General features: G+C 38.8%; 1 protein-coding gene across 1 annotated transcript in view; it reads right to left on the reverse strand.

The window, feature by feature from the left end:
- Nucleotides 1-4,632: 4,632 nt before the first annotated feature.
- The window catches only part of NUFIP1 (nuclear FMR1 interacting protein 1), a 56,974-nt gene continuing 36,429 nt past the window's right edge, over nucleotides 4,633-25,177 (reverse strand). Inside the window, exons 9-10 of the mRNA XM_036250076.1 lie at nucleotides 7,359-7,570; nucleotides 4,633-4,998 (exon numbers count right to left, since the gene is read on the reverse strand). Coding sequence (XP_036105969.1) covers nucleotides 4,882-4,998; nucleotides 7,359-7,570 — 329 coding nt within the window. The 3' untranslated portion in view covers nucleotides 4,633-4,881. The remainder of the gene's footprint in view (nucleotides 4,999-7,358; nucleotides 7,571-25,177) is intronic.

The following is a 25,177-nucleotide window of genomic DNA, read 5'->3' on the forward strand; positions in this document are numbered from 1 at the left end:
CAAGTCCTACCCTGCCCACCTCCAAAACCAGTGGTTGGTGGGAGCGGGCCACAGTTCGGCCTTCGGCCAGGCGCGAAGCGGTCCATCCTCAGAACAAAGAGCTCCTACTCTGGCGAAGAGATGGCAGTGAGGGACAAGCGCCTGGCTCCCCCACCCACTCCCCACCTGCGTATTCTGGAAGGTCTGTGTGCACGAGCCCCCTTTCTCAAAGGAAACCTCTTTTGGAGAAAGGAAGGCGATACAAATGTGGGAAAAATCCACACCAACTACCAATACATCAAGTAAAACTTTCACATGTAAGAGTGATGCTTCAAGAACAACAAATACCGGTGCAGATAATCAGTAAACTGAACAAACAGAAGACTGACAATGAGAAAAAAAACACAGAAATAATTCGAGGAATAGAAAAGAATGTGAAAATTCTCACTGGTATTCTCATGTTACATTTATGAAAAAAAGCAATTAGAACAAGAAAGCAATCAGCAAATTACTAAACTTAAAAAAACTAAACAGCGCCCAGCCAGTGTGGCTCAGTGATTGAGCATCCTCCCACGGACTGAGAGGTCCTGGTTCGATTCCTGGTCAGGGCACATGCCCAGGTTGTAGGCTTGATCTCCAGAGCGGGGCATGCAGGAGGCAGCTGATCAGTGTGTCTCTCTCACATTGATGTTTCTCTCTCCCTTCCTTTGTCTCTAAAAAAAAAAAAAAAAAAAAAAAAATCAATAAAAATGTTTTTAAAAAAACCAAACAGAAAAATTAGATAATGATGTAATAGACACATCTGAGAGGGATTAGTAATCTGGAAGATAGTATCTGAAGAAATCTTTTAGAACAGAGGAAAAACACCAAGACAAAAAATAAAAGTGAACTGACAGAGGCCAGAGTCAGGTCCCAGATTCACTTGGTAAGAGTTCCAGAAAAACAAAGCAGATAAAATGGAAAGAAAACAATTAAAGAAATGATTTTCAAAACTGTCCTTAATCCAAGAATGGTACAATTCTTCAGTCAAAAAACCATGAGTACCCGGCTGGTGTGGCTCAGTGGCTGAGCATCGACCCATGCACCAAGAGGTCAGGGGTTTGAATCTCGGTCAGGCACACGCCTGGCTCACAGGATCAGTCCCCAGCAGGGGCAGCAGGGGCCATGCAGGAGGCAGCTGATCAATGTTGATGTTCCTCTCTCATCAATGTTGTACTCTTTCTCTCCCTCTCCTCTCCTCTCTCTAAAATCAACTAAAAAAAAGAAACCCATGGGGTAAGCAGAATAAATGACAAATGTCCCACATATGTAGCCACATACTGGTGAAATATTAGGGCTCCAAGCACAAAAAGTCCTAAAAGTTTTTCATGAGGAAAAAGAAAAGGTTTTTACCAATTAATAGAATCAGATTGGTGTGTCTGACTTTTAATCTGCAAAACTGGATGCTAGCAAACAATCACTTTACAGCTTCAAAATTCTGAGGGGAAATTATTCTGAACCTAACACCCTAAACTCAATTTTTAAAAATTAATGGAGAAGTCAACATTTAATTATTGATGATATGCTGCAGTAAACCAAAAAATCAACCCTGGGTCCAGCCAGTGTGGCTCAGTGGACTGAGCATCATCTCATAGACTGAGAGGTCCTGGTTCGATTTCTGGTCAGGGCACATGCCTGGGTTGTGGGCTCGATCCCCAGTAGGGGGCATGCAGGAGGCAGCTATCCATGGTTCTCTCTCACATTGATGTTTCTCTCTCCCTCCCTTCCTCTATCTCTAAAAAAACCAATTAAAATACATTAAAAACTAAAAACTAACCCTAGGATGAAAGAAAAGGCAGTAAGAAGGAAACAGTAAAACTCATAGCTGTCTAAGTATCTATGGTATGCATAATGTTAAAACACACAAACCAACACAACAGAGATTAATGTGAAACAAATCCCACAAGATTACACCAGAAGAAGAGGTCTGGGTGGGGAAGTGAAAGAATGTTAAGGTTGCTGAGTTAATTGGGACATTAATTCTAAATAGATAAAAAGGATAACCACTGATAGCAGTAAGTTTAATTAAGCTCCAAAGAACTAAGAGGAAAAACAAAAAAAATACACGATCCTGCCAATAAAATGCTGACTAAAAACAAGCACAATATATGCCCTGGCCCGTTTGGCTCAGTGGTTAGAGCATCGGCCTGCGGTCCGGAGAGACCCGGGTTCGGTTCCTGCTAAGGGCACATACCTTGGTTGCAGTTTGTCCCGAGCCCGGGTTGGGTTGTGTGGGTGGCAACCACTCGATGTGTCGCTTTCACGTCGATGTTTCGCTCTCACTCTCTCCCTCTCACTCTATCTGAACAAAATATCGAAAAATGTCCTCGGGTGAGGATAAAAAAATAAAAAATAAAAACAAGCACAATATAGAAAACACAAAAAAAGATGGCAGAAATAGTCCAAACAATTCAACAATTTGAATGAATATGAATGGATTCAATTTCCCACAGACTTAAAATAAATTGCCCAAAAGCTGTTCTGACATTAGTTGGGGAAAATAAAAATCAATGCAGAGTGTATTGAGAACAAACAACAACAACAAAAACATTTCAGTTATAAATTGCACAACTCACCAACATTTACATATACTTTCATATCTCAGAAATCAACTTATTAACTAAACATTAAAATAAGAATGTAGGTTTGAACAAATAACAAGCTAAATCCAAAACCACATTGTGGTCCCGAGTAGGTAGGAGCACACTTGCCCTTTCCACCGAAGGATGGAGATGCCATCTCCCCGGCTGAGCACCGAAGATGTCGCCAGAGCAGAGCAAAGCAGACCATCGAGGGGTGCAGCAGACCATCGGTCCAGAGCAGATCAGCACAGCAGAGCAGGCCACTGAGGGGCAGACCAGAGCAACCTAGCCAGGGGGGCCTGGCCCCCAGCTGCCAGCCAGAGCCGTCTGGTGCTGCATCACGACCCAGCTGTTCCTTGGTCGTGCTGTTTTCACAGCTACGCGGTGTCACCACTGAGCTGTTGGCACCGAATAAAGTTTCCTTCTTCACTGCACCCCCCCCAAAACAGAATAGCACTCCTCCACCCCCAAAACTTATAGAATACTTACAAATATTGAGCATACATTCCATAAAATAGAAATCACACATAATCTATCTGCTTGAAAATTTTAAACACTTATATAATTCCTGGGTTAAATATAAAGGCAATTGAATCTGAAATTACCCATTAGAAATAAATTACAAGAGTCACCCCAGCTAAAGATTGCCAGACACAGTCAAGGCCATGCTTCATTTATTAGAAAACAAGAAAGACTGAAAATAAAACCTTGCACAATACACCTTGAAGCAATGATTGTCAAAACCTCTGGGGATACGGTGGTGGTTCATGAAAGTAGCCTAGAAGTCTGAATTCATTTATATATTTAAGGCCTGTGGAATCTGCATGCTAACTAGTGATAACCTACAAACTAAGTCAAATTTTAGAATATCAACTCAGTTTATAATACTGGTCACTTCATCCTGATGAGGTGAATTGGGTCAGGAATCACATCTTTGAATAATATAAAAGTTAGACTGAGTTCCCTTTGATGTGTTTAACCTATGCACAGTGGTGCCACATAAGCAAGCACTCAAGAGTATTATTATGAACTGAATTAATGTACTAGACAGATAATTTTCCAAAATGTGGGGCTCGCCGAAGAAACAGTGAAACAGAAGAAAAAGGTCTGTGTGGTGGTTATAAGGTTGGGAAACTGACCTACCCAGGAACTTTAACCTCAGGTCTATGATGCCACAGTGCTACATGACAGGTGTTCCAGATTCAGGGTAGGACTTATGGATGTAGAGGAGTAACAAGAGGACTGAGAGCCGTTATCAAATTCTTGCGTTCCTTCTTGCAAGCAAGATCCATGGACTTCAATAATCATGTCAGATAAAATTAATTTTTCAAATATAAAAAGACTAATTTTTTAAAACCTAGTCCCTTTTTGCTGTATGTGAAAAGGGTAGAGTTCAGCACAGGTGACTAGAACATACCATCAAAGTCTCTGGTAGTATAGAGGACAAAAAGATCTCAGTAGCTTTTATATGTTTAAAATATTTTAAAAGGATTCAATTACTATCTTCATAGAATGAATGCTAACTAAACCTAAAACTGAGGTAACTATTTATTTCACAAACTGTTTCTGCTATAAGAAATTAGTTGAATCTCATCAAGTACTATACTTTACAAACTTTTTCACAAAAATAGGAAAAGGTCCAATCCTGAACCATACCAAAAACAAGCACTTTAATTGAATATAAACATACACAGAAGCTGCATCAATATTAATATTTCAAACGTTCAATATTTGAGCTACTTCAGTAGTAGCAATATGGATTTCAAAATGTTCTTTGAAATAAACAGAGAAAAATGAAATTTCAAGACCTTCTAATTATATTAATTTAATCTGGTTTATTTTTAAAATACTTCCTCCTACAGTTTAAAAAATGATACTTCCTCTCTTGAATAAATAAAAAAATAACTATTTCTCTCTCTAATCTACGGCTTTGCTCAGCTGAAGTAAACATTTTTAAAGCTTTTTTCTTTACTAGTAAACCAGTATCTTCAATTTTTAACTGGTCCAAGAGCAGACTTCCTTACATGACAGCAATACATACAAATAAAAAGAATTCTGCCAGCAAACATCATGTTCAATACCAACAATAAAGACACAGTCTTAAAAATGAGCTACATATTTATTTGCATAGGTTCATAGGAAAGATCTGAAAATCCAACGTAGTATCACATGAAGCTTACCATTTAATTATTAATCCAGTTTAAAAATAAGTTTTCCTCCACTAACTTGAGCATGGCACTATTTTACATGCTTCAGTTATGAGTGCTGAAATACCAGACACCTACACATCTTCAGTTTTTGTAGAAGTACTATTAAGTCCAAAAAAGTCTTTTTTAATGATGTACCGAACACACTGCAAAATCACATTTCTTTCATGCCGAATGTCTGGAGCTAAAAGCTAAAAAACAATGAATACAGAGATTAGCTAGCAAATAAAATATATGCAAGAAATATAATCTAAAAACTAAAATATTATGTGTGCCTTTCCCATATGAAAACAGAACAATAAATATGTACATTATATTTATTAATTATTTTGCTAAAAAATTATGCAAGAACATTCCCTCTTAATTTATAGCAAGACTGTCTAGCTTTTTAAAAAAAATCTTCACCTGAGTTTATTTTTCCATTTATCTTCAGAAAGAGTGGGAGGGAGAGAGAGAGAGAGAGAGAGAGAGAGAGAGAGGGAGGGAGGGGGAAACATCAATGTGAGAGAGACATATCAATTAAGGCTGTCTCCCTCACAACCCCGACCAGGGCCGAGGACGAACCGCAACCAAGGTACATTCCCTTGACCAGAATCGAACTCTTGGTCTGTGAGTTGATGGTCTAACCACTGAGTAAACCAGCCAGGGCTTTTTAAACAGCACAAATACTAACATATGGGGTCCTCTCTAGGAGCATCTAACAAGGGACAAGAAAAATAGGTTTAAAAGTCATAATTCTTGACCTGGTCAGTTTGGCTCAGCAGTTAGAGCATTGGTCAACGGACCAGAGTCCAACGGACCAGAGAGTCCCGGGTTCGGTTTCCACTAAGGGCACGTACCTCGGTTGCAGTTTGTCCCCGGCCCCAGATGAAGTCGTGTGGCGACCACTCAATGTGTCTCTCTCACATCGATGTTTCTCTCTCTCTTCCTCCCTCTCTCCCTCCCATTCTATCTGAAGATAAATGCAAAAATGTCCTCAAGTGAGGATAAAAAAAAAAGTCATAACTCTTTAATATAAAAACCATGTCAAAGAGGAACTTACCAGGCCTGGCCGGTTTGGCTCAGCGGTAAGAGCATCGGCCTGTGGTCCCGAGAGACCCGGGTTCAGTTCCTGCTAAGGGCATGTACCTCAGTTGCAGTTTGTCCCCGGCCCTGGTTGGTCGTGCGGATGACAGCCACTCAATGTGTCCCTTTCACATCTATGTTTCTCTCTCTCTCTCTCTTCCTCTCTCTCCCTCCCACTCTACCTGAACAAAAAAAATGGAAAAAATGTCCTCGGGTGAGGATAAAAAAAAAAATTATGCCTGGCCGGTTTGGCTCAGTGGTTGGAGCGTTGGCCTGCGGACCAGAGAGTCCCGGGTTCGGTTCCCGCTCGGGGCATGTACCAAAAAAAAAACACACACACACACAAAAAGAGGATCCTACCAAACCCAAATCCATAAACAGTATAGAAACTGATAAGTAGATATACTAAAGATAGTAATAAAACTAGTGGTTAAAAATCCAAATATTCCTGGACTTTTATAACTTTCCATTTTTGTGCAAAAGCTAAAAATCCCTGGTATTTGAATAGGTATATAATCAAGGAGTCATACATAATTTGTCAAAAAAAAAACAGAGTAAGCTCAACTTATTTTCTGATGTCCTTAATGTAGTTTGGAAACAACATATAGGAACTTTCAGTAGAAAAATGATTTAATTTGCCCTTATAAATAGGTAAACATTTTAAAAATGCAATTTATGCCCAGATGATGTGGCTCTGTGGATTGAGCATCATCCCATGGACTGAGAGGTCGCAGTTGGATTCCCAGTCGGGCACATGCCTGGGTTGCAGGCTCAATCCCCAGAGAACGTTTGGGAGGGAGCAGATCGATGTTTCTTTCTTACATTGATGTTTCTAGCTCTCTCTCTGAAGATACATGCAAAAATATCCTTGGGGTGAAGATAAAAAACAAACAAAAAAACTCGTGTTGACCTGCACACTGAAGTTTCTAGTTTGATCCTCGGCCCTGGCTGGGGCACGTGCAGGAGGCAGCCAATCAATGTGTCTCACATTGATGTTTCTCTTTCTCTCTCACTCTCCCTCTCTCCCTCCCTCCCTCTCTTTCCCCTCCCACCCCTCTCCCTTCTACTCTCTCTAAAAAATCAATGAAAAAAATATCCTCAGATGAGAATTAACAAATTAAAAATTTTAATTAAAAAAACAAACAGCCCTGGCCGGTTTGGCTCAGCGGTTAGAGCGTCAGCCTGCGGTCCGGAGAGACCCGGGTTTGGTTCCCGCTAAGGGCACGTACCTCGGTTGCAGTTTGTCCCCGGCCCTGGTTGGTCGTGCGGGTGGCAGCCACTCGATGTGTCCCTTTCACATCGATGTTTCTCTCTCTCTCTCCCTTCCTCTCTCTCCCTCCCACTCTATCTGTACAAAGAATGGAAAAATATCCTTGGGTGAGGATAAAAAAAACAAACAAACAAACAAACATGCACAAACCCAGTGTCTCTACCTTTGTGATGTGAGAAGAACGCAAAGATTATAATAGAAAGAAAAATCATTTACCATTTCCAGGAGATATGGATGATGTGTTCTTGGTTCAAATAATGTATGATAGTTGTGATAATCTTTTTTCCTCTTAGGGTTTGTCTTTTTCAAACTTTTCTTTTGGCTCTCACAGTTAGCTTCTGAGAAATTTCTAACAGTTGTTTTGGGAGTATCGCTATGAAGAACCTGGTCTTCCGCCAGAATGTCTGCTTCAGTCTTAATGGGAGCTTCTAAATGTGATAAAAAACAAACACAAAAATTAAAAACAAAAATCTAGGTTATCCTTCTAAAAAAATAACAATAACAAAAACATAATCATTTCTCCCAGCCATAATACTGGCTACTTATTAATTAAAACTAGGCATTTACAATGTATTAGAGTTTTTTTTAAAATTGGGAGTTATAACTGCAAGACTGAGGATATTACCACAAAGAGCTACAGAGAGTGATCCCTGTGAAAGAAATATGTAATACCAGATGGAAACCCAGATCTACACAAATGAAGAATGAAGAGTGCCAGAAACAGTCAGTATGTGTGGATAAATATAAAAGATATCGTTTTCTTTTTAAAAATTATTTTAAAGATAATGACAATTTAAAGCAAAAAATAATAACAATGCATGTGGAATTTATAACATCTGTAAAAAATAAAATCTATGATAACAATAGCACAAAGAAAGGGATGAGAAAAATGTAAATATATTGCTATAAAATTCTTAAATTTATGTGAAGTCATATAACATCATTTGAAAGTATTCTGTGGTAAGTTAAAGTGGCATACTATAAACTCTAGACGAACTCCTTTAAAATAAAACAATGAGGTATAACTTATAAAATAATATTTGCATTGTACTAAAAATACAGAATTAATCCAAAGGCAAGAAAAGAAAAATATAACAAAAACAGATGAAATAAAAAGAAACAAATCATATCAATAATTACAATATATGTAAATAGTTTTAAAAACTCCATTTAAAAGGTTTGAGATCAGCCCAGCCAGTGTGGCTCACTGGTTGAGCATCAACCCGTGTACCAAGAGGTCACTGGTTCGATTCCCTGTCAGGACACACAGCCAGGTTGTGGGCCCAATCTCCAGTGGGGGGCATACAGGAGGTGGCCAATCGATATTTCTCTCATCAATGTCTCTATCTCTCTTTCCCTCTCCCTTGCTCTCTAAAATCAATAAAAAAAAAAAAATTATTAAAAAAAAAAGGGTTGAGATCAGACTATGGTGGTGAGGAAGAACTAGATGTCTGAAAAAAACACTTAAAATTGCTTCATACAATTTGAACTGAAATTAAATCTCAGTTACCAAGGACAGGGAATATCACCAGGGATAAAGAAGGACAATTAATAATGATAAAGAAATCATATATATGTTTTTTGTTAATCCTCACCTGAGGATATTTTTCCATTGATTTTTAGAGAGAGTAGGAGGGAGGGAGGGTCGAGAGAGAAGAGAGAGAGAGAGAAATAGCAATATGACAGAGAGACAGCAATTGGTTGCCTCCCACATGGGGCCGGGGATTGAACTTGTAACCCTGGTACATGCCCTTGACTGGGAATTGAACCCTCAACCCTTCGGTCTATGGACCAACACTCTAACCGCCGAACCAAACCGGCCAGGGCAAGAAATCAATTTATCAAGAACACAGAACACTAACAGCTAATAATAGAATGTCAATATACATGCAGGAAAATCTCACGAAACTGAGAAATCCATCACAAAGGTTGGAGATGTGAACACTCCGCCCTCATTCACTGAAGAACAATTACAGTCGTCCCTCGCCACTTCGCGCTTTGACTTTCAAAGCTTCACTCTATCATGGTTTTTATATAAATAAAGAATGCTACTTCACAGAAATTAATTTATGGTGGTAGAGTGTGGAACTGATTGACCGCGATAAACAAGGGTCGATTGTAGACAGAAAATGAGCAGGGATACAGAAGGCCTGAGTGCCACTAACAATCAACTCAAACCGACAAAGGACACTCAACCCAATATACATTCTTGTCAAATTCACATGAACATTCACCTTGTATTGGGCTATAAAATAAGTCTCAATAAATTGAAAAAACTGAAAGCATACAGAGGATGTTCTCTGACCACAAAAGAGTTAAAGTAAAATCAGTAACAGAAAACTATCTAGAAAATCTCAAAATATTTGGAAACTAAATAGCATACTTCTCAATAATCCACAAGTTAAAGAACAGATCACAAAATAAATTAGAAAATATTTTGAAACAAAGATTAAAAACGTGTCAAATTTATGGGATGCAGCTAAAGTAATGCATGAAAGCAAATTTATAGCTTTAAATATTCATATTAGAAATTAAGAAAAATCTAAACTCAATTATCTAAGATTCCACTGAAATGAGGTAGTGAGGAGGGAAGAAATAACACAGAATAAAAAAAATTGATGAATTAGGAGTAGACAATAGCCAGAAGTTGTTTCCTTGAAAAGATTAATAAAATTAACAAACACCTAGCAAAACTGATCAAGAAAAAAGGGGGGAAAATACCAATTAACATACGAGGAATCAAAGGGACATCACTATATATCCTATACATATCAAAAGAAATGTTATGAACTTTATACCAATAAATTGGACAATTTGGATGAAACAGAAAAATTATTTTGAAAGACACAATTCATAAAAAATGACTCAAGAAAAGACACAAAATCTGAAGAGTCCTATACCTATTCAAAAAATTTAATTCACAATTTACAAACTTTTCCAAAATACCAAGTACAGATAGTTAGCTTCATTAATAAAATCTATAAACAAGAAAAAATGGTGGCAATTCTACACAAACCCCTAAAAAAGAGGTGGAGGAAACAGATCCCAACTCATAGCAAATTCAGACAAAGCTATTACAAGGGAAAAGACAGAGACCAATAACCCTCACGAGCATGAATATAAAAATCCATATTAAAATAGAAGCAAAACAACCCTGGCCGCCTTGGCTCAGTGGTTAGAGCATCGGCCTGCGGTTTAGAGAGAACCGGGTTCAGTTCCCACTAAGGGTGTGCACCTCGGTTGCAGTTTGTCGCTGGCCCTGGTTGGTCATGCGGGTGGCAGCCATTTGATATGTCCCTTTCACATCGATGTTTCTCTCTCTCTCTCTCTCTTTCTCTCTCCGCCTTCAACGCTATCTGAACAAAAAATGGAAAAATGTCCTCGGGGGAAGATTAAAAAAAATTATCAAAATAAATCCAGCAATGTATTAAAAAGGTAACACACTATAATCAATTAGATTTTACCCTAAAAATACAAGGTTGATTTGACAGTTGAAAAGTAATCAATGTATATTCCCATATTAATGGAATAAGAAAGAAAAACCATGTACGACCAGTTGAAAAATCAGAAGTTTTAAGATAGTAAAAAATTAAAAAACCTAACCTTATAAGATAGGAATCTCCTCCTCTCACCTCCTAAATGATTCTTCTTCTTTTATCTTTATTGTTGAATGTATTACAGATGTTCCTTATTTTCCCCCATTGACCCCCTCTTCCCCCCCTCCCGCCTTTTCCCACACTAATGTCTGTGTCCATTGGTTATGCATATAAGTTCTTTGGTTTATTTCTTCCCACCTCCCAAACCCTTTCCCTTTGAGGTTTGTCAGCCTAGCATTGAATTTGTACTTCTTAATCCCTTCACCTTTTTCACCCATTCCCCCAACCCCCCTCCCATCTGGCAACCAACAAAATGTTCTCTGTATCTATGACAATGTTTCTGTTCTGCCTGTTCATTTTGTTTGTAGATTCCATTGTTGATAGATATGTATTCATTGCCATTTTGTTTGTTCATATATTTCATCTTTTTCTTCAAAAAGACCCTTCATCATTTCATATAATAACAGTTTGGTGGTGATGAACTCCTTTAACTTTTTCTTGTCTGGGAAAGTCTTTCTATGGCCATCAATTCTAAACGACAGCTTTATAGGACAGAGTAATCTTGGTTGTAGGTTCTTGCTTTTCATCACTCTAAATATTTCTTGCCACTCCCTTCTGGCCTGCAAAGTTTCCTTTCAGAAATCAGCTGACAGCCTTATGGGAACTCCCTTGTAGGTAACTAGCTACCTTTCTCTTGGTGCTTTTAAGATTCTGTCTTTGTCTTGAACCTTTTGCATTTTGATGATGATGTGTCTTGGTGTGGGCCTCTTGGGGTTCTTCTTGTTTGGAACTATGTGCTTCCTGGACTTGTCTGTCTGTTTCCTTCAACAAGTTAGGAAAGGTTTCTGCCATTATTGCTTCAAACAGGTTTTCAATTTCTTGTCCTCACTCTTCTCCTTCTGGCACCCCCAAGATGCGAATGTTGGCACGCTTGAAGTTGTCGGAGAGGCTCCTTACACTATCCTCATTTTTATGGATTCTTTTTTCTTTTTGCTGTTCTGCTTGGGCGTTTTTTGCTTCCTGATAATCCAAATCGATGGTTTGCTTCTTGGATTTACGTACTCTACTGTTTAATCTGTGTAAAATATTCATTTCAGTTAATGCCTCCTTCATTTCTGACTGTGCATCCATCATTTCTGACTGGTCCTTTTTTATGCTCTTGAGGCCCTCACTAAGTTCACTGAGGTTCTCACTAAGTTCATTGAGCATCCTTATAAGCAGTATTTTGAACTCAGCATCTGTTAGGTTGCTTATCTCCATTTCACTTAGTTCTTTTCTTGGGGTTTTGTTCTGTTCTTTCATTTGGGACCTGTTACTTTGTCTCCTCATTTTGGCTGTCTCCCTGTGTTTCTTTCTGTGTATTACTTAATGAGAGGTGTGGGGCTATCTGAGACCAGATGCTACCTGTTTGAAGAATTTAGGAAAACCTGAAGCAGAATCCAAGACAGGCCAATCCTATGGTTAAGCAACTGGCAACAGCTTGGGTGGGCCTGAAAGTTGGGCGGGGCGGGGCCTCAGGGAATCACCAGGGCAGGGCAACCAGTATGAGCCAGGTTGCTGGAGTCCCAGATATGGAGGCTGTCTGCCACCCAAGGGAAGGGCTCGCCAAAGGAACAAAGGCCTCTGACAGCACGTTTGTCCCTGAAAAGCCCCTTCTCCAGCCCTCGCTCCAATGCCAAACACCTCAGTTCTTCCCTGTATGTCTCTGGTGCCCCTCGAGCTGCCTCCCCTCCAAGCTTAGAGGGAGAGAGTCCAATAAGTCTGTGCACGGGCCCTTTAAGGAGCTGCCTGGGCAGCTTCCCTGAGCCTCAGTTCCCGCTGGTTTTGCAGCCAGAAGTGATGGAGACTTCTCTACCTCACACTGGAACCCTGAGCGGGGCATCTGGTGTGGGACGGGGACCCCCTCAGTCCTCAGATAGGACCTTCCCAGCCAACGTGTCCTCCTTGATTTTTATCTGCCACACATGGGTGTGGGACCAGCCCATCCACCTCCGCCTCCCCTACCAGTCTTGATGCAGCTTCTTCTTTAATTCTGTAGTTATAGGACTTCCATTCAGGCGGTTTTGAATGATGGTTGTTCTGTAGTTTAGTTGTAACTTTGATGTGGTTGTGGGAGGACGCGATACCGCATTTACCTACGCCGCCATCTTGACCGGAAGTCCTAAATGTTTATTCTACATTTTTTTATTACCATGTATTACAGGCTGATGTGATATAGAGTTCTATTCTAGAAGTTGGGAGACTGGGTTCAACTTTCTGGACAAGAGCGTGGGGAGTCTAATCATATCCCTCAAAACCTTTAATACTCAAGCATTAAAGGAAATTGTATTTGAAAGGAAATGTAGGGTAAGTGTTAAAAGCAGACTGACCTTGGTCCCAAGCTGTTTCGTTCAGGTTCTAATTCTAGCACCTACTATCTAATCTTGGGTCAAGTTACTTATCTCTGCCTAAATTTTCTCATAAACAATGGCACCTACTCAATAAGGTTATGGTAATAATTAAATCAGTAAAGCACATAAAACAGGGCCTGACACAGAGTAACCACTATAAAAGAAATTTGCCATGATGATAGTAGTTTTGATGTGCCTTCAAGTGATGAAGAAAGGAGAAAAAAGAGCAATATAACCATAAAAGAATGGAGCTAAAAATTCAAAGTTGTCCAGAGTTCAAAATTATGGGAATAATAATTAAAGGCAAAAAGAAAACCGGCACACCACTTTTTATTCTTCCTTTCCCCTTCAAGTACTGATCTCCCAATCCAAGAATACGGAAGTCAAGTGAATTAGAGTGTATCTATTTGCTGCTAAGGAAGAGGAAACTGGAATCATTTATATTTTTCTCAAGATTCACATTTCCCAGCTTAGTATCATATTTTAATGTAATATTTATCAATCCAGATAAATTTAAAATATAGTCACTGAGTTTTTTCAAACCTAAATCACTCTTTTTGGTTTAATGGTCTTTTGAATGATCTTTCAATTTAGAAGTCATAGCCAAACCAATCTAAAGAAACAACAATTTGGGGGAGGTGTAAAACTCCACTTAATTTCTAATATGGCCAAAAAATAAAAAACAAAAAACCTTAACAGATAAAAACAAACAAACAACCAGAACAGATATCAAACTAACCCCTTTGAAAATATTACTCATTTAAATGTTCTTTCCTATGTACAATGTGAAGTAAAAGTAGGTTTATAGTTGTTTATATGGAAAATAATATTATTATTTTAATAATATTAATAATATTCTTGTATTAATAAATAATACAAGAATAAGCTCTGTGTTTCATGTACTCACAACTAGAAACCTCCTTTTGCCCCACTCTGCAAATGAATGATTCAGACAGTCCCTGAACCAAGCACTGCCTCTTCTTTTACTTCAGTCTTTCTTGAGGTCCCCTTTCCTTGTTTAAAAGTCTTTCCAGAAAAGCATTACTCATGTTTAAGATCCACTATACATTTTTACGTTAATCTCTAGAGACAGATCTTAACTATAAAGATGCAATTCTTAACATCTACAAGACTGCTCCTCTCCATTTAGAATCTGCTTTAATAAGCAGCCTTCTAAATGCTATTTCATGGTTCAGAGAAGGCCCATTTTATTTCCTCGGTTTATTTATTTCAAAGTCTCTATACGTCAGTACTCTATACTACAGCCCAGAATTAACACTGAAAGCTGGAAATCTGCTACTGACCTGGATGGCTTAATAAAGCTGAATTCAAACTGCATAAAATATCTCTTAAGGCTTAGAAATGTGAAGCAAGGGTTTTTCCTTAAGGTAGGGCATTTTGGACAGTCAAAATGAATTCATACAATGTCAAATACATCTTTTAATAGATAATATCTTTTGTTATCTATATAAAAAGAAAAGGCAAAACTATGAATAAGATCACCAACAAATACCATAAACAAGAATAATCTGTGACAACAAAAACATAAGAGGGGAGGGGGAAAAGGTCAGAGAGGACTACTATATATATATGAAAATTTCTTTTTCATAAACTAATTGTAACTACACACAAAAAACCCCAAACTGAGACACACAACTTAAAAAAAGCAGAAACACAGAAAAGAAGTATGGAAATACCACCAAACAGAAACAAAGAAAAAGAACCAATGGAGGCACAGAGTTACCAGAAAAGACAAAATGGCTACAGAAAATCCTCATACATCAGTAGTTACCCTCAATGTAAATGGAGTGAATTCACTAATAAAAAAGCAGAGAGTAGCAGACTGGATCAAAAAACAAAACTCAACCACATGTTGCCTTCAGGAGACACATCTAAGCTGCAAAGACAAAGATAAGGTCAAAGTGAAAGGGTGGAAAATGATTCTCCAAGCAATAGCATCCACAGATATCAGGTGCAGCCATACTTATATCTGAAAAAATAAATCCCAAGATAACAAAGGTAACAAGACAAAGATGGACATTTTATAACGATAAAGAGGATACTACATCAAGAAGACATAATACTTCTAACTATATATGCACCCAATCAGGGAGCACCAAAATACATAAAGTAACTAGTAACAGAACTAAAAGGAAAAACTGACAAAACCACAGTAATAGTTGGAGATGTAACTACTCCACTGACAGTTCTAGATGCAAATAGAAAATCAATAAAGAAGAATCAGCCTCAGCCCGGCCGGTGTGGCTCAATGGTTGAGTGCTGACCCATGCACCAAGAGGTTGCCAGTTGGATTCCTGGTCAGAGCACATGCCCAGATTGTGGGCCAAATCACCAGTGGGGAGCATGCAGGAGGTGGCCAATTGATGTTCTCTCTCATTGATGTTTCTATCTCTCTCCATCTCCCTTCCTCTTTCTCTAAAAAATATCAGTAAAGAAAAAAAAATTTTTTTAAACTAGCCTCAACAAATTTAAGGAGATTGAATCATACCAAGCATATTCTCTGACCACAATGCTTTGACATTAGAAAAGAAAACCCACAAATTTGTGGAGATTAAACAACATACTACTAAACAATGACTGGGTCAAAGGATAAATACAAGATGAGATAGAAAGATATAAAGACAAGACTTCCGGTCAAGATGGCGGTGTAGGTAAACACGGTATCGTGTTCTCCCACAACCACATCAAAGTTACAACTAAACTACAAAACAACCATCATTCAAAACCGCCTGAAATCAAGCTGAATGGAAGGCCTACAACTACGGAATTAAATCAGTAGCCACATCGAGACTGGTAGGAGGGGCGGAGGCAGACGGGCTGGTCCCACACCCACGTGTGGCCGATAAAAATCAGGAGGACACCTCGGCTGGGAAGGTCCTCCCTGAGGACTGAGGGGTCCCCGTCCCACACCAGATGCCCCGCTCAGAGTTCCAGTGCCAGGAAGAGAATCCCCATAACTTCTGGCTGGAAAAACCAGCGGGAACTGAGGCTCAGGGAGGCTGAGGCGGCTGGAGACCCAGGCAGCTCCTTAAAGGGCCCGCGCACGGACTTATCAGACTCTCTCCCTCTAAACTTGGAGGGGAGGCAGCTCGAGGGGCACCAGAGACATACAGGGATGAACTGAGCTGTTTGGCACTGGAGCCAGGGCTGGAGAGGGGGCTTTCTCCTGGACAAACGTGCTGTCAGAGGCCTTTGTTCCTTGGGTGAGCCCTTCCCTGGGGCGGCAGACAGCCTCCATATCTGGGACTCCAGCAGCCTGGTTCACACTCGTAGCCCCGCCCTGGTGATTTCCTGAGGCCCCGCCCCATCCCACCCAACTTTCAGGCCCACCCAAGCTGTTGCCAGTTGCTTAACCATAGGATTGGCCTGTCTTGGATTCTCCTTTAGGTTTTTCCTAAATTCTTTCAAACAAGCAGCATCTGGTCTCAGCGAGCCCCATACCTCTCGTTAAGTAATATACAGAAACAAACACAGGGAGGCAGCCAAAATGAGGAGACAAAGAAACAGGTCCCAAATGAAAGAACAGAACAAACTCCAAGAAAAGAACTAAGTGAAATGGAGATAAGCAACCTAACAGATGCTGAGTTCAAAATACTGCTTATAAGGATGCTCAATGAACTTAGTGAGAACCTCAGTGAACTTAGGGAGGGCCTCAAGAGCATAAAAAAGGACAGTCAGAAATGAGGGATGCACAGTCAGAAATGAAGGAGGCATTAACTGAAATAAAGAATAACTTACACAGATTCACTACTAGAGTACGTAATTCCAAAAAGCAAACCATCGATTTGGAATATAAGGAAGCAAAAAACACCCAATCATAACAGCAAAAAGAAAAAAGAATCCAAAAAAAATGAGGATAGTGTAAGGAGCCTCTCCGACAACTTCAAGCGTGCCAACATTCGCATCTTGGGGGTGCCAGAAAGAGAAGAGCGAGGACAAGAAATTGAAAACCTGTTTGAAACAATAATGGCAGGACTTTCCTAACTTGTTGAAGGAAACAGACAGACAAGTCCAGGAAGCACACAGTCCCAAACAAGAAGAACCCCAAGAGGCCCACACCAAGACACATCATCATCAAAATGTAAAAGGTTCAAGACAAAGACAGAATCTTAAAAGCAGCAAGAGAAAGGCAGCTAGTTACCTACAAGGGAGTTCCCATAAGGCTGTCAGCTGATTTCTGAAAGGAAACTTTGCAGGCCAGAAGGGAGTGGCAAGAAATATTTAGAGTGATGAAAAGCAAGAACCTACAACCAAGATTACTCTGTCCTATAAAGCTGTCGTTTAGAATTGATGGCCATAGAAAGACTTTCCCAGACAAGAAAAAGTTAAAGGAGTTCATCACCACCAAACTGTTATTATATGAAATGATGAAGGGTCTTCCTGAAGAAAAAAGATAAAATATATGAACAAACAAAATAGCAATGAATACATATCTACCAAGAATGGAATCTACAAACAAAATGAACAGGCAGAACAGAAACATTGTCATAGATACAGAGAACATTTTGTTGGTTGCCAGATGGGAGGGGGGTTGGGGGAATGGGTGAAAAAGGTGAAGGGATTAAGCAGTAAAAATTCATTGCTAGGCTGACAAACCTCAAAGGGAAAGGGTTTGGGGGGTTGGAAGAAATAAACCAAAGAACTTATATGCATAACCAATGGACACAGACATTAGTGTGGGAAAAGGCGGGAGGGGGGACGAGGAGGTAATGGGGGAAAAAATGAGGAACATCTGTAATACATTCTACATTCAACAATAAAGATTTAAAATAAAATAAAATAAAATAAAAATTTTAAAAAAAGAAAGATATAAAGACAAATGAGAATGACAAAATGATATATCAAAATTTCTGGGATACAGCAAAAGTAGTAATAAAAGGGAAGTTTCTATTATTAGAAGCCTTTCTCAAGAAACAAGAGAAATCCCAAGTAAACAACCTTAACATTACATCTTAAGGAACCAGATAAAGAAGAACAAAAGCAGCTAAAAAGTTAGCAGAAGAAAGAAAAAAATAAAAATGAGAGTAGAATCAAATGAAATAGAAAAAAGACTATATAAAAATGTAATACAGCCTTGGCCAGTGTGGTTCAGTGTTTAGATCATCAGCACACACATCGAAGCATTGCAGGTTAAATTCCCAGTCAAGGGCACATACCTGGGTTGCAGGTTGATCCCCATCCGGTCAGGGAGTGTGTGGGAGGCAACCAACTGATGTCACTGTCTGACACCAACATTTCTCTCTCTCTCCCCGTCCCCTCCCTTCTACTCTATCTAAAATTAACGGAAAAATATCCTTGGGTGAGGATTAATAACAACAGCAAAAAGCTGGTTCTTTGAAAAGATTAATAAAATTGACAAAACCCTGGCTAAACTCTCTAAGTAAAAAAGAGAAAAGACTCATCAAAACAAAATCAGAAATGAAAGAGAAGTTACTGCAGACATCACAGATATACAAATGATCATACTAGAATACTATGAAAAACTATATGCCACTGAATTTAATAACCTAGAAAAAATGGGTAAGTTCCTAGAAATACATAACCTTCCTAGACTGAATCATGACAAACTGGAAAAGCCAACTAGACCAATCAACAGTGAAGAAATTGAAACAACATCGAAAACCTACCAAATATAAGTTCAGGAAGAGATGGCTTCACCAGTGAATTCTATCAGACATTCCAAGATTTGATACCTATCCTTCTCAAACTCCTCCAAAAAATTGTAGAAGAAGCAATACTTCCTAACACATTTTATGAGGCCAAAATAAGCCTGATACCAAAACCTGGCAAGAGTAACAGAAAAAAAGAAGACTGAAGACCATATCTTTGATGAATACAGATGTAAAAATCCTAAACAAAATACTACCAAATCAAATACAACAATACATTAAAAGATAATACATCACGCCCTGGCCGGTTTGGGTCAGTGGTTAGAGCGTCGGCCTGTGGTCGGAGAGACCTGGGTTCAGTTCCCGCTAAGGGCATGTACCTCGGTTGCAGTTTGTCCCCGGCCCTGGTTGGGTCGTGTGGGTGGCAGACACTCGAAGTGTCCCTTTCACGTCGATGTTTCTCTCCCTCTTTGTCTTCCTCTCTCTCCCTCCCACTCTGTCTGAACAAAAAAATAGGAAAAATGTCCTTGGGTGAGGATTAAAAAAAAAGATAACATCACAAACAAGCGAGGTTCACTCCAGGGGCACAAGGAGGGTTCAACATATACAAATCAATCAACGTACTACACCACATTAACAAAGGCTTAAAATCATGATCTTCTCAATAGATGCAGAAAAAGCATTTGATAAGATACAACATCCATTTATAATTAAAACACTCAATAAAATGGGTATAGAAGGAAAGTACCTCAAGATAATGAAGGTCATATATGACAAGCCCTCAGCCAATACCATACTCTATGGTAAAAAACTGAAAGCTTGTCCTCTAAAATCAGGAACAGTATAAGGATGCCCATTGTCATCAATCATTCAACATAGCTCTGGAAGTCCTAGCCAGAGCAATCAGGCAAGAGAAAGAAAAGGCATCCAAATTGGGAATGAAGAAGTAGAAGTGTCACTTTTTGCAGATGATATGATTCTGTATAAAGAAAACCCTAAAGACTCCATCAAAAAAAGTATTAGCCCAGCCAGTGTAGCTCAGTGGTTGAGCATTGACCCATGCACCAAGAGGTCGCCTGTTCGATTCCTGGTCAGGGCACATGCTCAGGTTGTAGGCCAAATTCCCAGTGAGGGGCATGCAGGAGACAGTCAATTGATGTCCTCTCTCATCAATGTTTTTTTTTTTCTCTCTGCCTCTCCCTTCCTCTTTCTAAAAATCAATTAAGAAAAAATTTTTTTTTTAAATTATTAGAAACAATAAACAAATACAATAAAGTTTGCAGGACACAAAATCAATGTACAAAAATCCCCTGCTGCCCTGGCCAGTTTGCCTCAGCGGTTAGAGCGTCAGCCCATGGACCAGGGAGTCTTGGGTTTGGTTCCCACTAAGGGGAAGTACCTCGGATGCAGTTTGTCCCTGGCCCCAGTTGGGGTCGTGTGGGTGGCAACCAATCGATGTGTCTCTCTCACATCAATGTTTCTCTCTCTGTCCTGCTCTATCTGAAGATAAATGCAAAAATATCCTTGGGTGAGAAAAAAAAATCCACTGTTTCCCTGCATATTAACAATAAAATTTCAGAAAAAAATTTTTTTTAAATTTCTTTTGCAATTGCAACAAAAGGAATAAAATACTTAGGAACAAACTTAACAAAGTATGTGAAGGACCTACATACTGAAAGCATTATTAAAAGAGATTGAAAAAGCCCAGACAGTGTAGTTTAGTGGATTCAGCATCATCCCATGGACTGAGAAGGTCCCGGTTCGATTCCCAGTCAGGTCACATGCCCAGATTGCAGGCTTGATCCCCAGTGAAGGACATGCAGGAGGCAGTCAATGTTTCTCTCTCACATCAGTGTTTCTCTCTCTGTCCCCCTTCTTCTCTCTCTAAAGAAAAATCAATAAAAACATATGTTTAAAAAAAGAGAGAGAAAAAGACACAATGAAATGGAAAGATAGTCCGTGTTCATGGATTGGAAGAATCAACATAGTTAAAGTGACCATATTACCCAAAGCAATATACAGATTTAATGCAATCTCTAGCAAAATCTCAAAGTCATTTTTAAAAAGAAATAGAATTTAAAAAATTATTAGATTTGTATGTAACCACAAAAAAACCCCAAAGAACCAAAGCAATCATAAGACAAAAAACAAAACTGGGGGTACCACAGTACATGACTTCAAACTATACTACAGAGCTACAATAATCAAAACAGCATAGTACTAGCAGAAAAACACACACAGACCAATGGAACAGAATTGAGAGCCCAGAAATAAAACCACATGTATATAAACTATAATTTGTGACAAAGGAGCCAAAAACACACAATGAAGAAAAGAAAGCCTGTTCAATAAATGGTTGTGGGGAAACTGGAAAGCCACATGCAAAAGAATGAAATTAGATTACAATTTGTACCCATGTACAAAAATTAACTGAAAATGAATCTAAACCCAACTGGCGTGACTCAGTGGATGAGCATCAACTCATGCACTAAGAGGTCGCCAGTTAGATTCCCAGTCAGGGCGCATGCCCAGGTTGTGGGCCTGATCCCAGTGGGGGGGCGTGCAGGAGCTGCCAATCAATGTTCTCTCTCATCAATGTTTTACTCTCTAAAATCAATAAAGAAAAAAAGTTAAAAAAAAAAATGGATCTAAGATCTCAAACAATTTATTACATGAAGAAAACATAGGTACTAAATGTACAGACCTTGGTTGCAGAGAATATTTTATGAATTTGACCCCAAATGCAAGAAAAGTAAAGGGAAAAATAAATGAATGGGACTATATCAAACTAAAACGCTTCTGAACAACAAAATCAAAAAGGCAACCAACCAAATGTGAGTTGATATTTGCAAATAATAGCTCTGACAATGGGTAAATAGCCCAAATATATAAAGAAATCATACAATTGAACACCAAACAAACAATCCAATTAAAAATGGGCAGAAGACCTGAACAGACACTTCTCTCAAGACATCCAAATGGCCAACAGATACAAAAAAAGATGTTTAATTTCACTAGCTATTAGGAAAATGCAAATCAAAACTACAATAAGATACCACCTAACACCCGTTAGAATGGCCATTATCAACAAGACAGGTAATAACAAGTGTTGGAGAGGTTTTGGAGAAAAAGGAACCCTCATTCATTGCTGGAGGGAATGCAAACTGGTAGAACCACTACGAAAAACAGTACAGAGGTTCTTCAAAAAATTAAGAATAGAGATACTGTATGATCCACAATCCTTCTTCTGGGTATCTATCAGAAAACATTTATTCGCAAAGATATATGCACCCCGATGTTCACTACAGCCTTACTTTCAGTGGTCAAGCCATGGAGACAACCAAACTGTCCTTTGATAGAGGATTAGATAAGGAACATGTGGTACATATATACTATGGAACACTACTTCAGCCATAAAAAAAGATGAAATACTATAATTTATGGCAATATGAATGGAACTTGAGAATATTATGCTAAGTGATAAAAGTTGGTCAGAAAAAGCTAAGAACCATATGATTTCACTCATATATGGGATATAAAACTGAAACTCATTGACACATACAACACTAAGGAGATTACTAAAGGGAAGGGGGCAGTGGTGTAGTAAAGGGTAAAGGGGGACAAATATAGTGATAGAAGATGATTTGACTTTGGGGGGTGGGCACACAATGCAATATCATCTATCATAGAAACGTACACTTGAAACCTATATGATTTTATTAACCAATGTCACCCCAATACATTTAATTTAAAGAAAAGAAAAAAAAAAAAAGGATATGCATTGCTGTGCAGGAAAACAACAAATTCCACAGAGAGAAAGGCTATAATGGAAGGCAATATAGCTGGCTTCCTTAGACTTTTAAGTCCCTAAACCTAGGCTTTACGTCAGCTCAGCCACAGACTAGCTTTGTAAACTTATCCTCTCTAAGCTTAAGGTTCTATGAAGTGAAGGGGTGGGACCTCAAAGATCCCTTCCAGTGTCTTTTCATCCTTCTAATTAAAAAATGGTGGCAGCCTCAAATAAAGACATGAGTATAAAAGTGTTAAATGTTTTATCTTGAGAGAGAGAAGAAAGCATTCACACGGCTTGTTTTTACTGGATTCAGTAATCTGGTAATAGCTTTCTTTGCTATCACCTGTCATAAATACAACTGATAAGCAGGAAATGTAATATGTGTTTAAAGAATAACTCCATCTTCATATCAGTGTATTGGAAACAAGAGTAAAGAAATAAATACTGCTTTTATTTTTTTAAAAAACAAGAAGAGGTTTCCATCTGATAAAGCCAAAGTAGTTTATATTTCAAAATTCAAGTACCTTTTAACCAGCTACCATAGTAAGCCAGAGCCATTTTAAAGAGAAAAAAATTGTTGTTACAGACAGATCTAAACATTACCTTTCACATTAAAACCTTACTCTTCCTCCTTTAACATCTTCTAAATACACATTGATTATCTCTAGCCTAGAAAAAGTGCTGCATCCTCATCAAAACACATTCAAACCGTCCCATAATTCCACATATTCACTGTTAGACCCTATATTCATTTTTTGCCCATTTACAATGTTTTTTTATTTATTTTATTTTTGTTACAGATGTTTCTCCTTTTTTACCCCATTGGAACCGTCCTCCCAATCCCCCACCCCCACCCCCAGTCCGCGGCTTTGTTGTCCATGTACATTGGTTATGCATACATGCATATAAGTTCTGTGGTTTATCTCTTCCCACCCCCAACACCCCCACTTCTGAGGGCTGTCAGTCTGTACCCTACTTCCACATCTCTAGGTCTACCGTATTCTTCAGGCTGTTATGTTCATTGAGATCATGTGGTATTTGTCTTTTTCTGCTTGGCTTGTTTCCCTTAGGATAATACTTTCCAGGTCCTTCCATGTTGTTTCAATGGATAAGAGATCTTTCTTTCTTACAGCTGCACAGTACTCCATTGTGTATATGTACCACTGCTTTTTTATCCATTCGTCTAAAGATGGACACTTGGGCTGTTTCCAGATCTTAGTTATTGTAAATGGTGCTGCTATGAACATGGGGGTACATATATTCTTTCTAAATGGTGTTTCAGGCTTCTTAGGGTATATTCCTTGAGGCAGGATCACTGGGTCAAATGGAAGTTCAATTTGTAATTTTCTGAGGTAAGACCATATTGTTTTCCATAGTGACTGCACCAGTCTGCTTTACCACCAGCAGTGTACTAGAGTTCCCTTTTCTCCACACCCTCGCCAACACTTGGTGTTTGATAATTTGTTGATGGTGGCCATTCTGACAGGTTGAGGTGATACCTCGTTGTTGTTTTAATATGCATCTCTCTGATGATTAGTGATGTTGAGCATTTCTTCATATGTCTCTTGGCCATTTGTATGTCCTGTTTGGAAGAGGTGTCTATTCAGCTCCTCTGACCATTTTTTAATTGGGTTCTTTGTCTTCCTTTTGTTGAGTTGTATGAGTACTCTATATATTTTGGAAATTAACCCCTTACCTGATGTATCATTGGCAGTGATGTTTTCCCATACAGGGGGTTGCCTTTCTACTTTGATGATTGTACCTTTTGCTGTGCAGAAGCTTTTGAGTTTGATGTAGTCCCATGTGTTCATTTTCTCCTTTGTTACTGTTGCCTTAGGGGATGTATCAGTGAAAATTCTGCTGCGTATGATGTCTGAAATTTTGATGGTTACATTTTCGTCTAGAATTTTTATTGATTCACAGGTCACATTTAAGTCTTTAATCCATTTTTACTTTATTGTTGTGTATGGTGTAAGTTAATGGTCTAGTTTCATTTTTTTGCATGTAGCTGTCCAATTTTCCCAACACCATTTATTAAAGAGACTGTCTTTACTCCATTGTATGCTCTTGCCACCTTTGCAAATATTAATTGAGCGTACTGCCTTGGGTCCATTTCTGGGTTCTCTATTCTGTTCCACTGGTCTATATGCCTGTTCTTGTGCCAGTACTAGCCTGTTTTGATTACAGTCGCTTTGTAGTATAATCTGATATCAGGTATTGTGATCCCACCTACTTTATCCTTCTTTTTCAAAATTGCTGTGGCTATTCGGGGTCTTTTTTGGTTCCATATAAACTTTTGAAGTATTTGTTCTAGTTCTGTGAATTATATTGTTGGTGTTTTGATGGGGATTGCATTGAATCTATAGATTGCTTTGGGTAGTATGGACATTTTAATTATGTTAATTCTTCCAATCCATGAACAAGGTATGTGCTTCCACTTTTTTATATCTTCCTCTATTTCTTTTTTCAATGTCCTGTAGTTTTCTGCAAATAGGTCCTTTACTTCTTTGGTTAAGTTTATTACTAGGTATCTTAAATTTTTAGCCGCGATGGTAAATGGGATTGTTTTTTCAGTTTCTCTTTCTGTGAGTTCATCATTGGTGTATACGAATGTCGTCGATTTCTT

The sequence above is a fragment of the Molossus molossus genome, unplaced genomic scaffold, assembly GCF_014108415.1.
Source record: "Molossus molossus isolate mMolMol1 unplaced genomic scaffold, mMolMol1.p scaffold_m16_p_9, whole genome shotgun sequence".
NCBI lineage: Eukaryota > Metazoa > Chordata > Mammalia > Chiroptera > Molossidae > Molossus > Molossus molossus.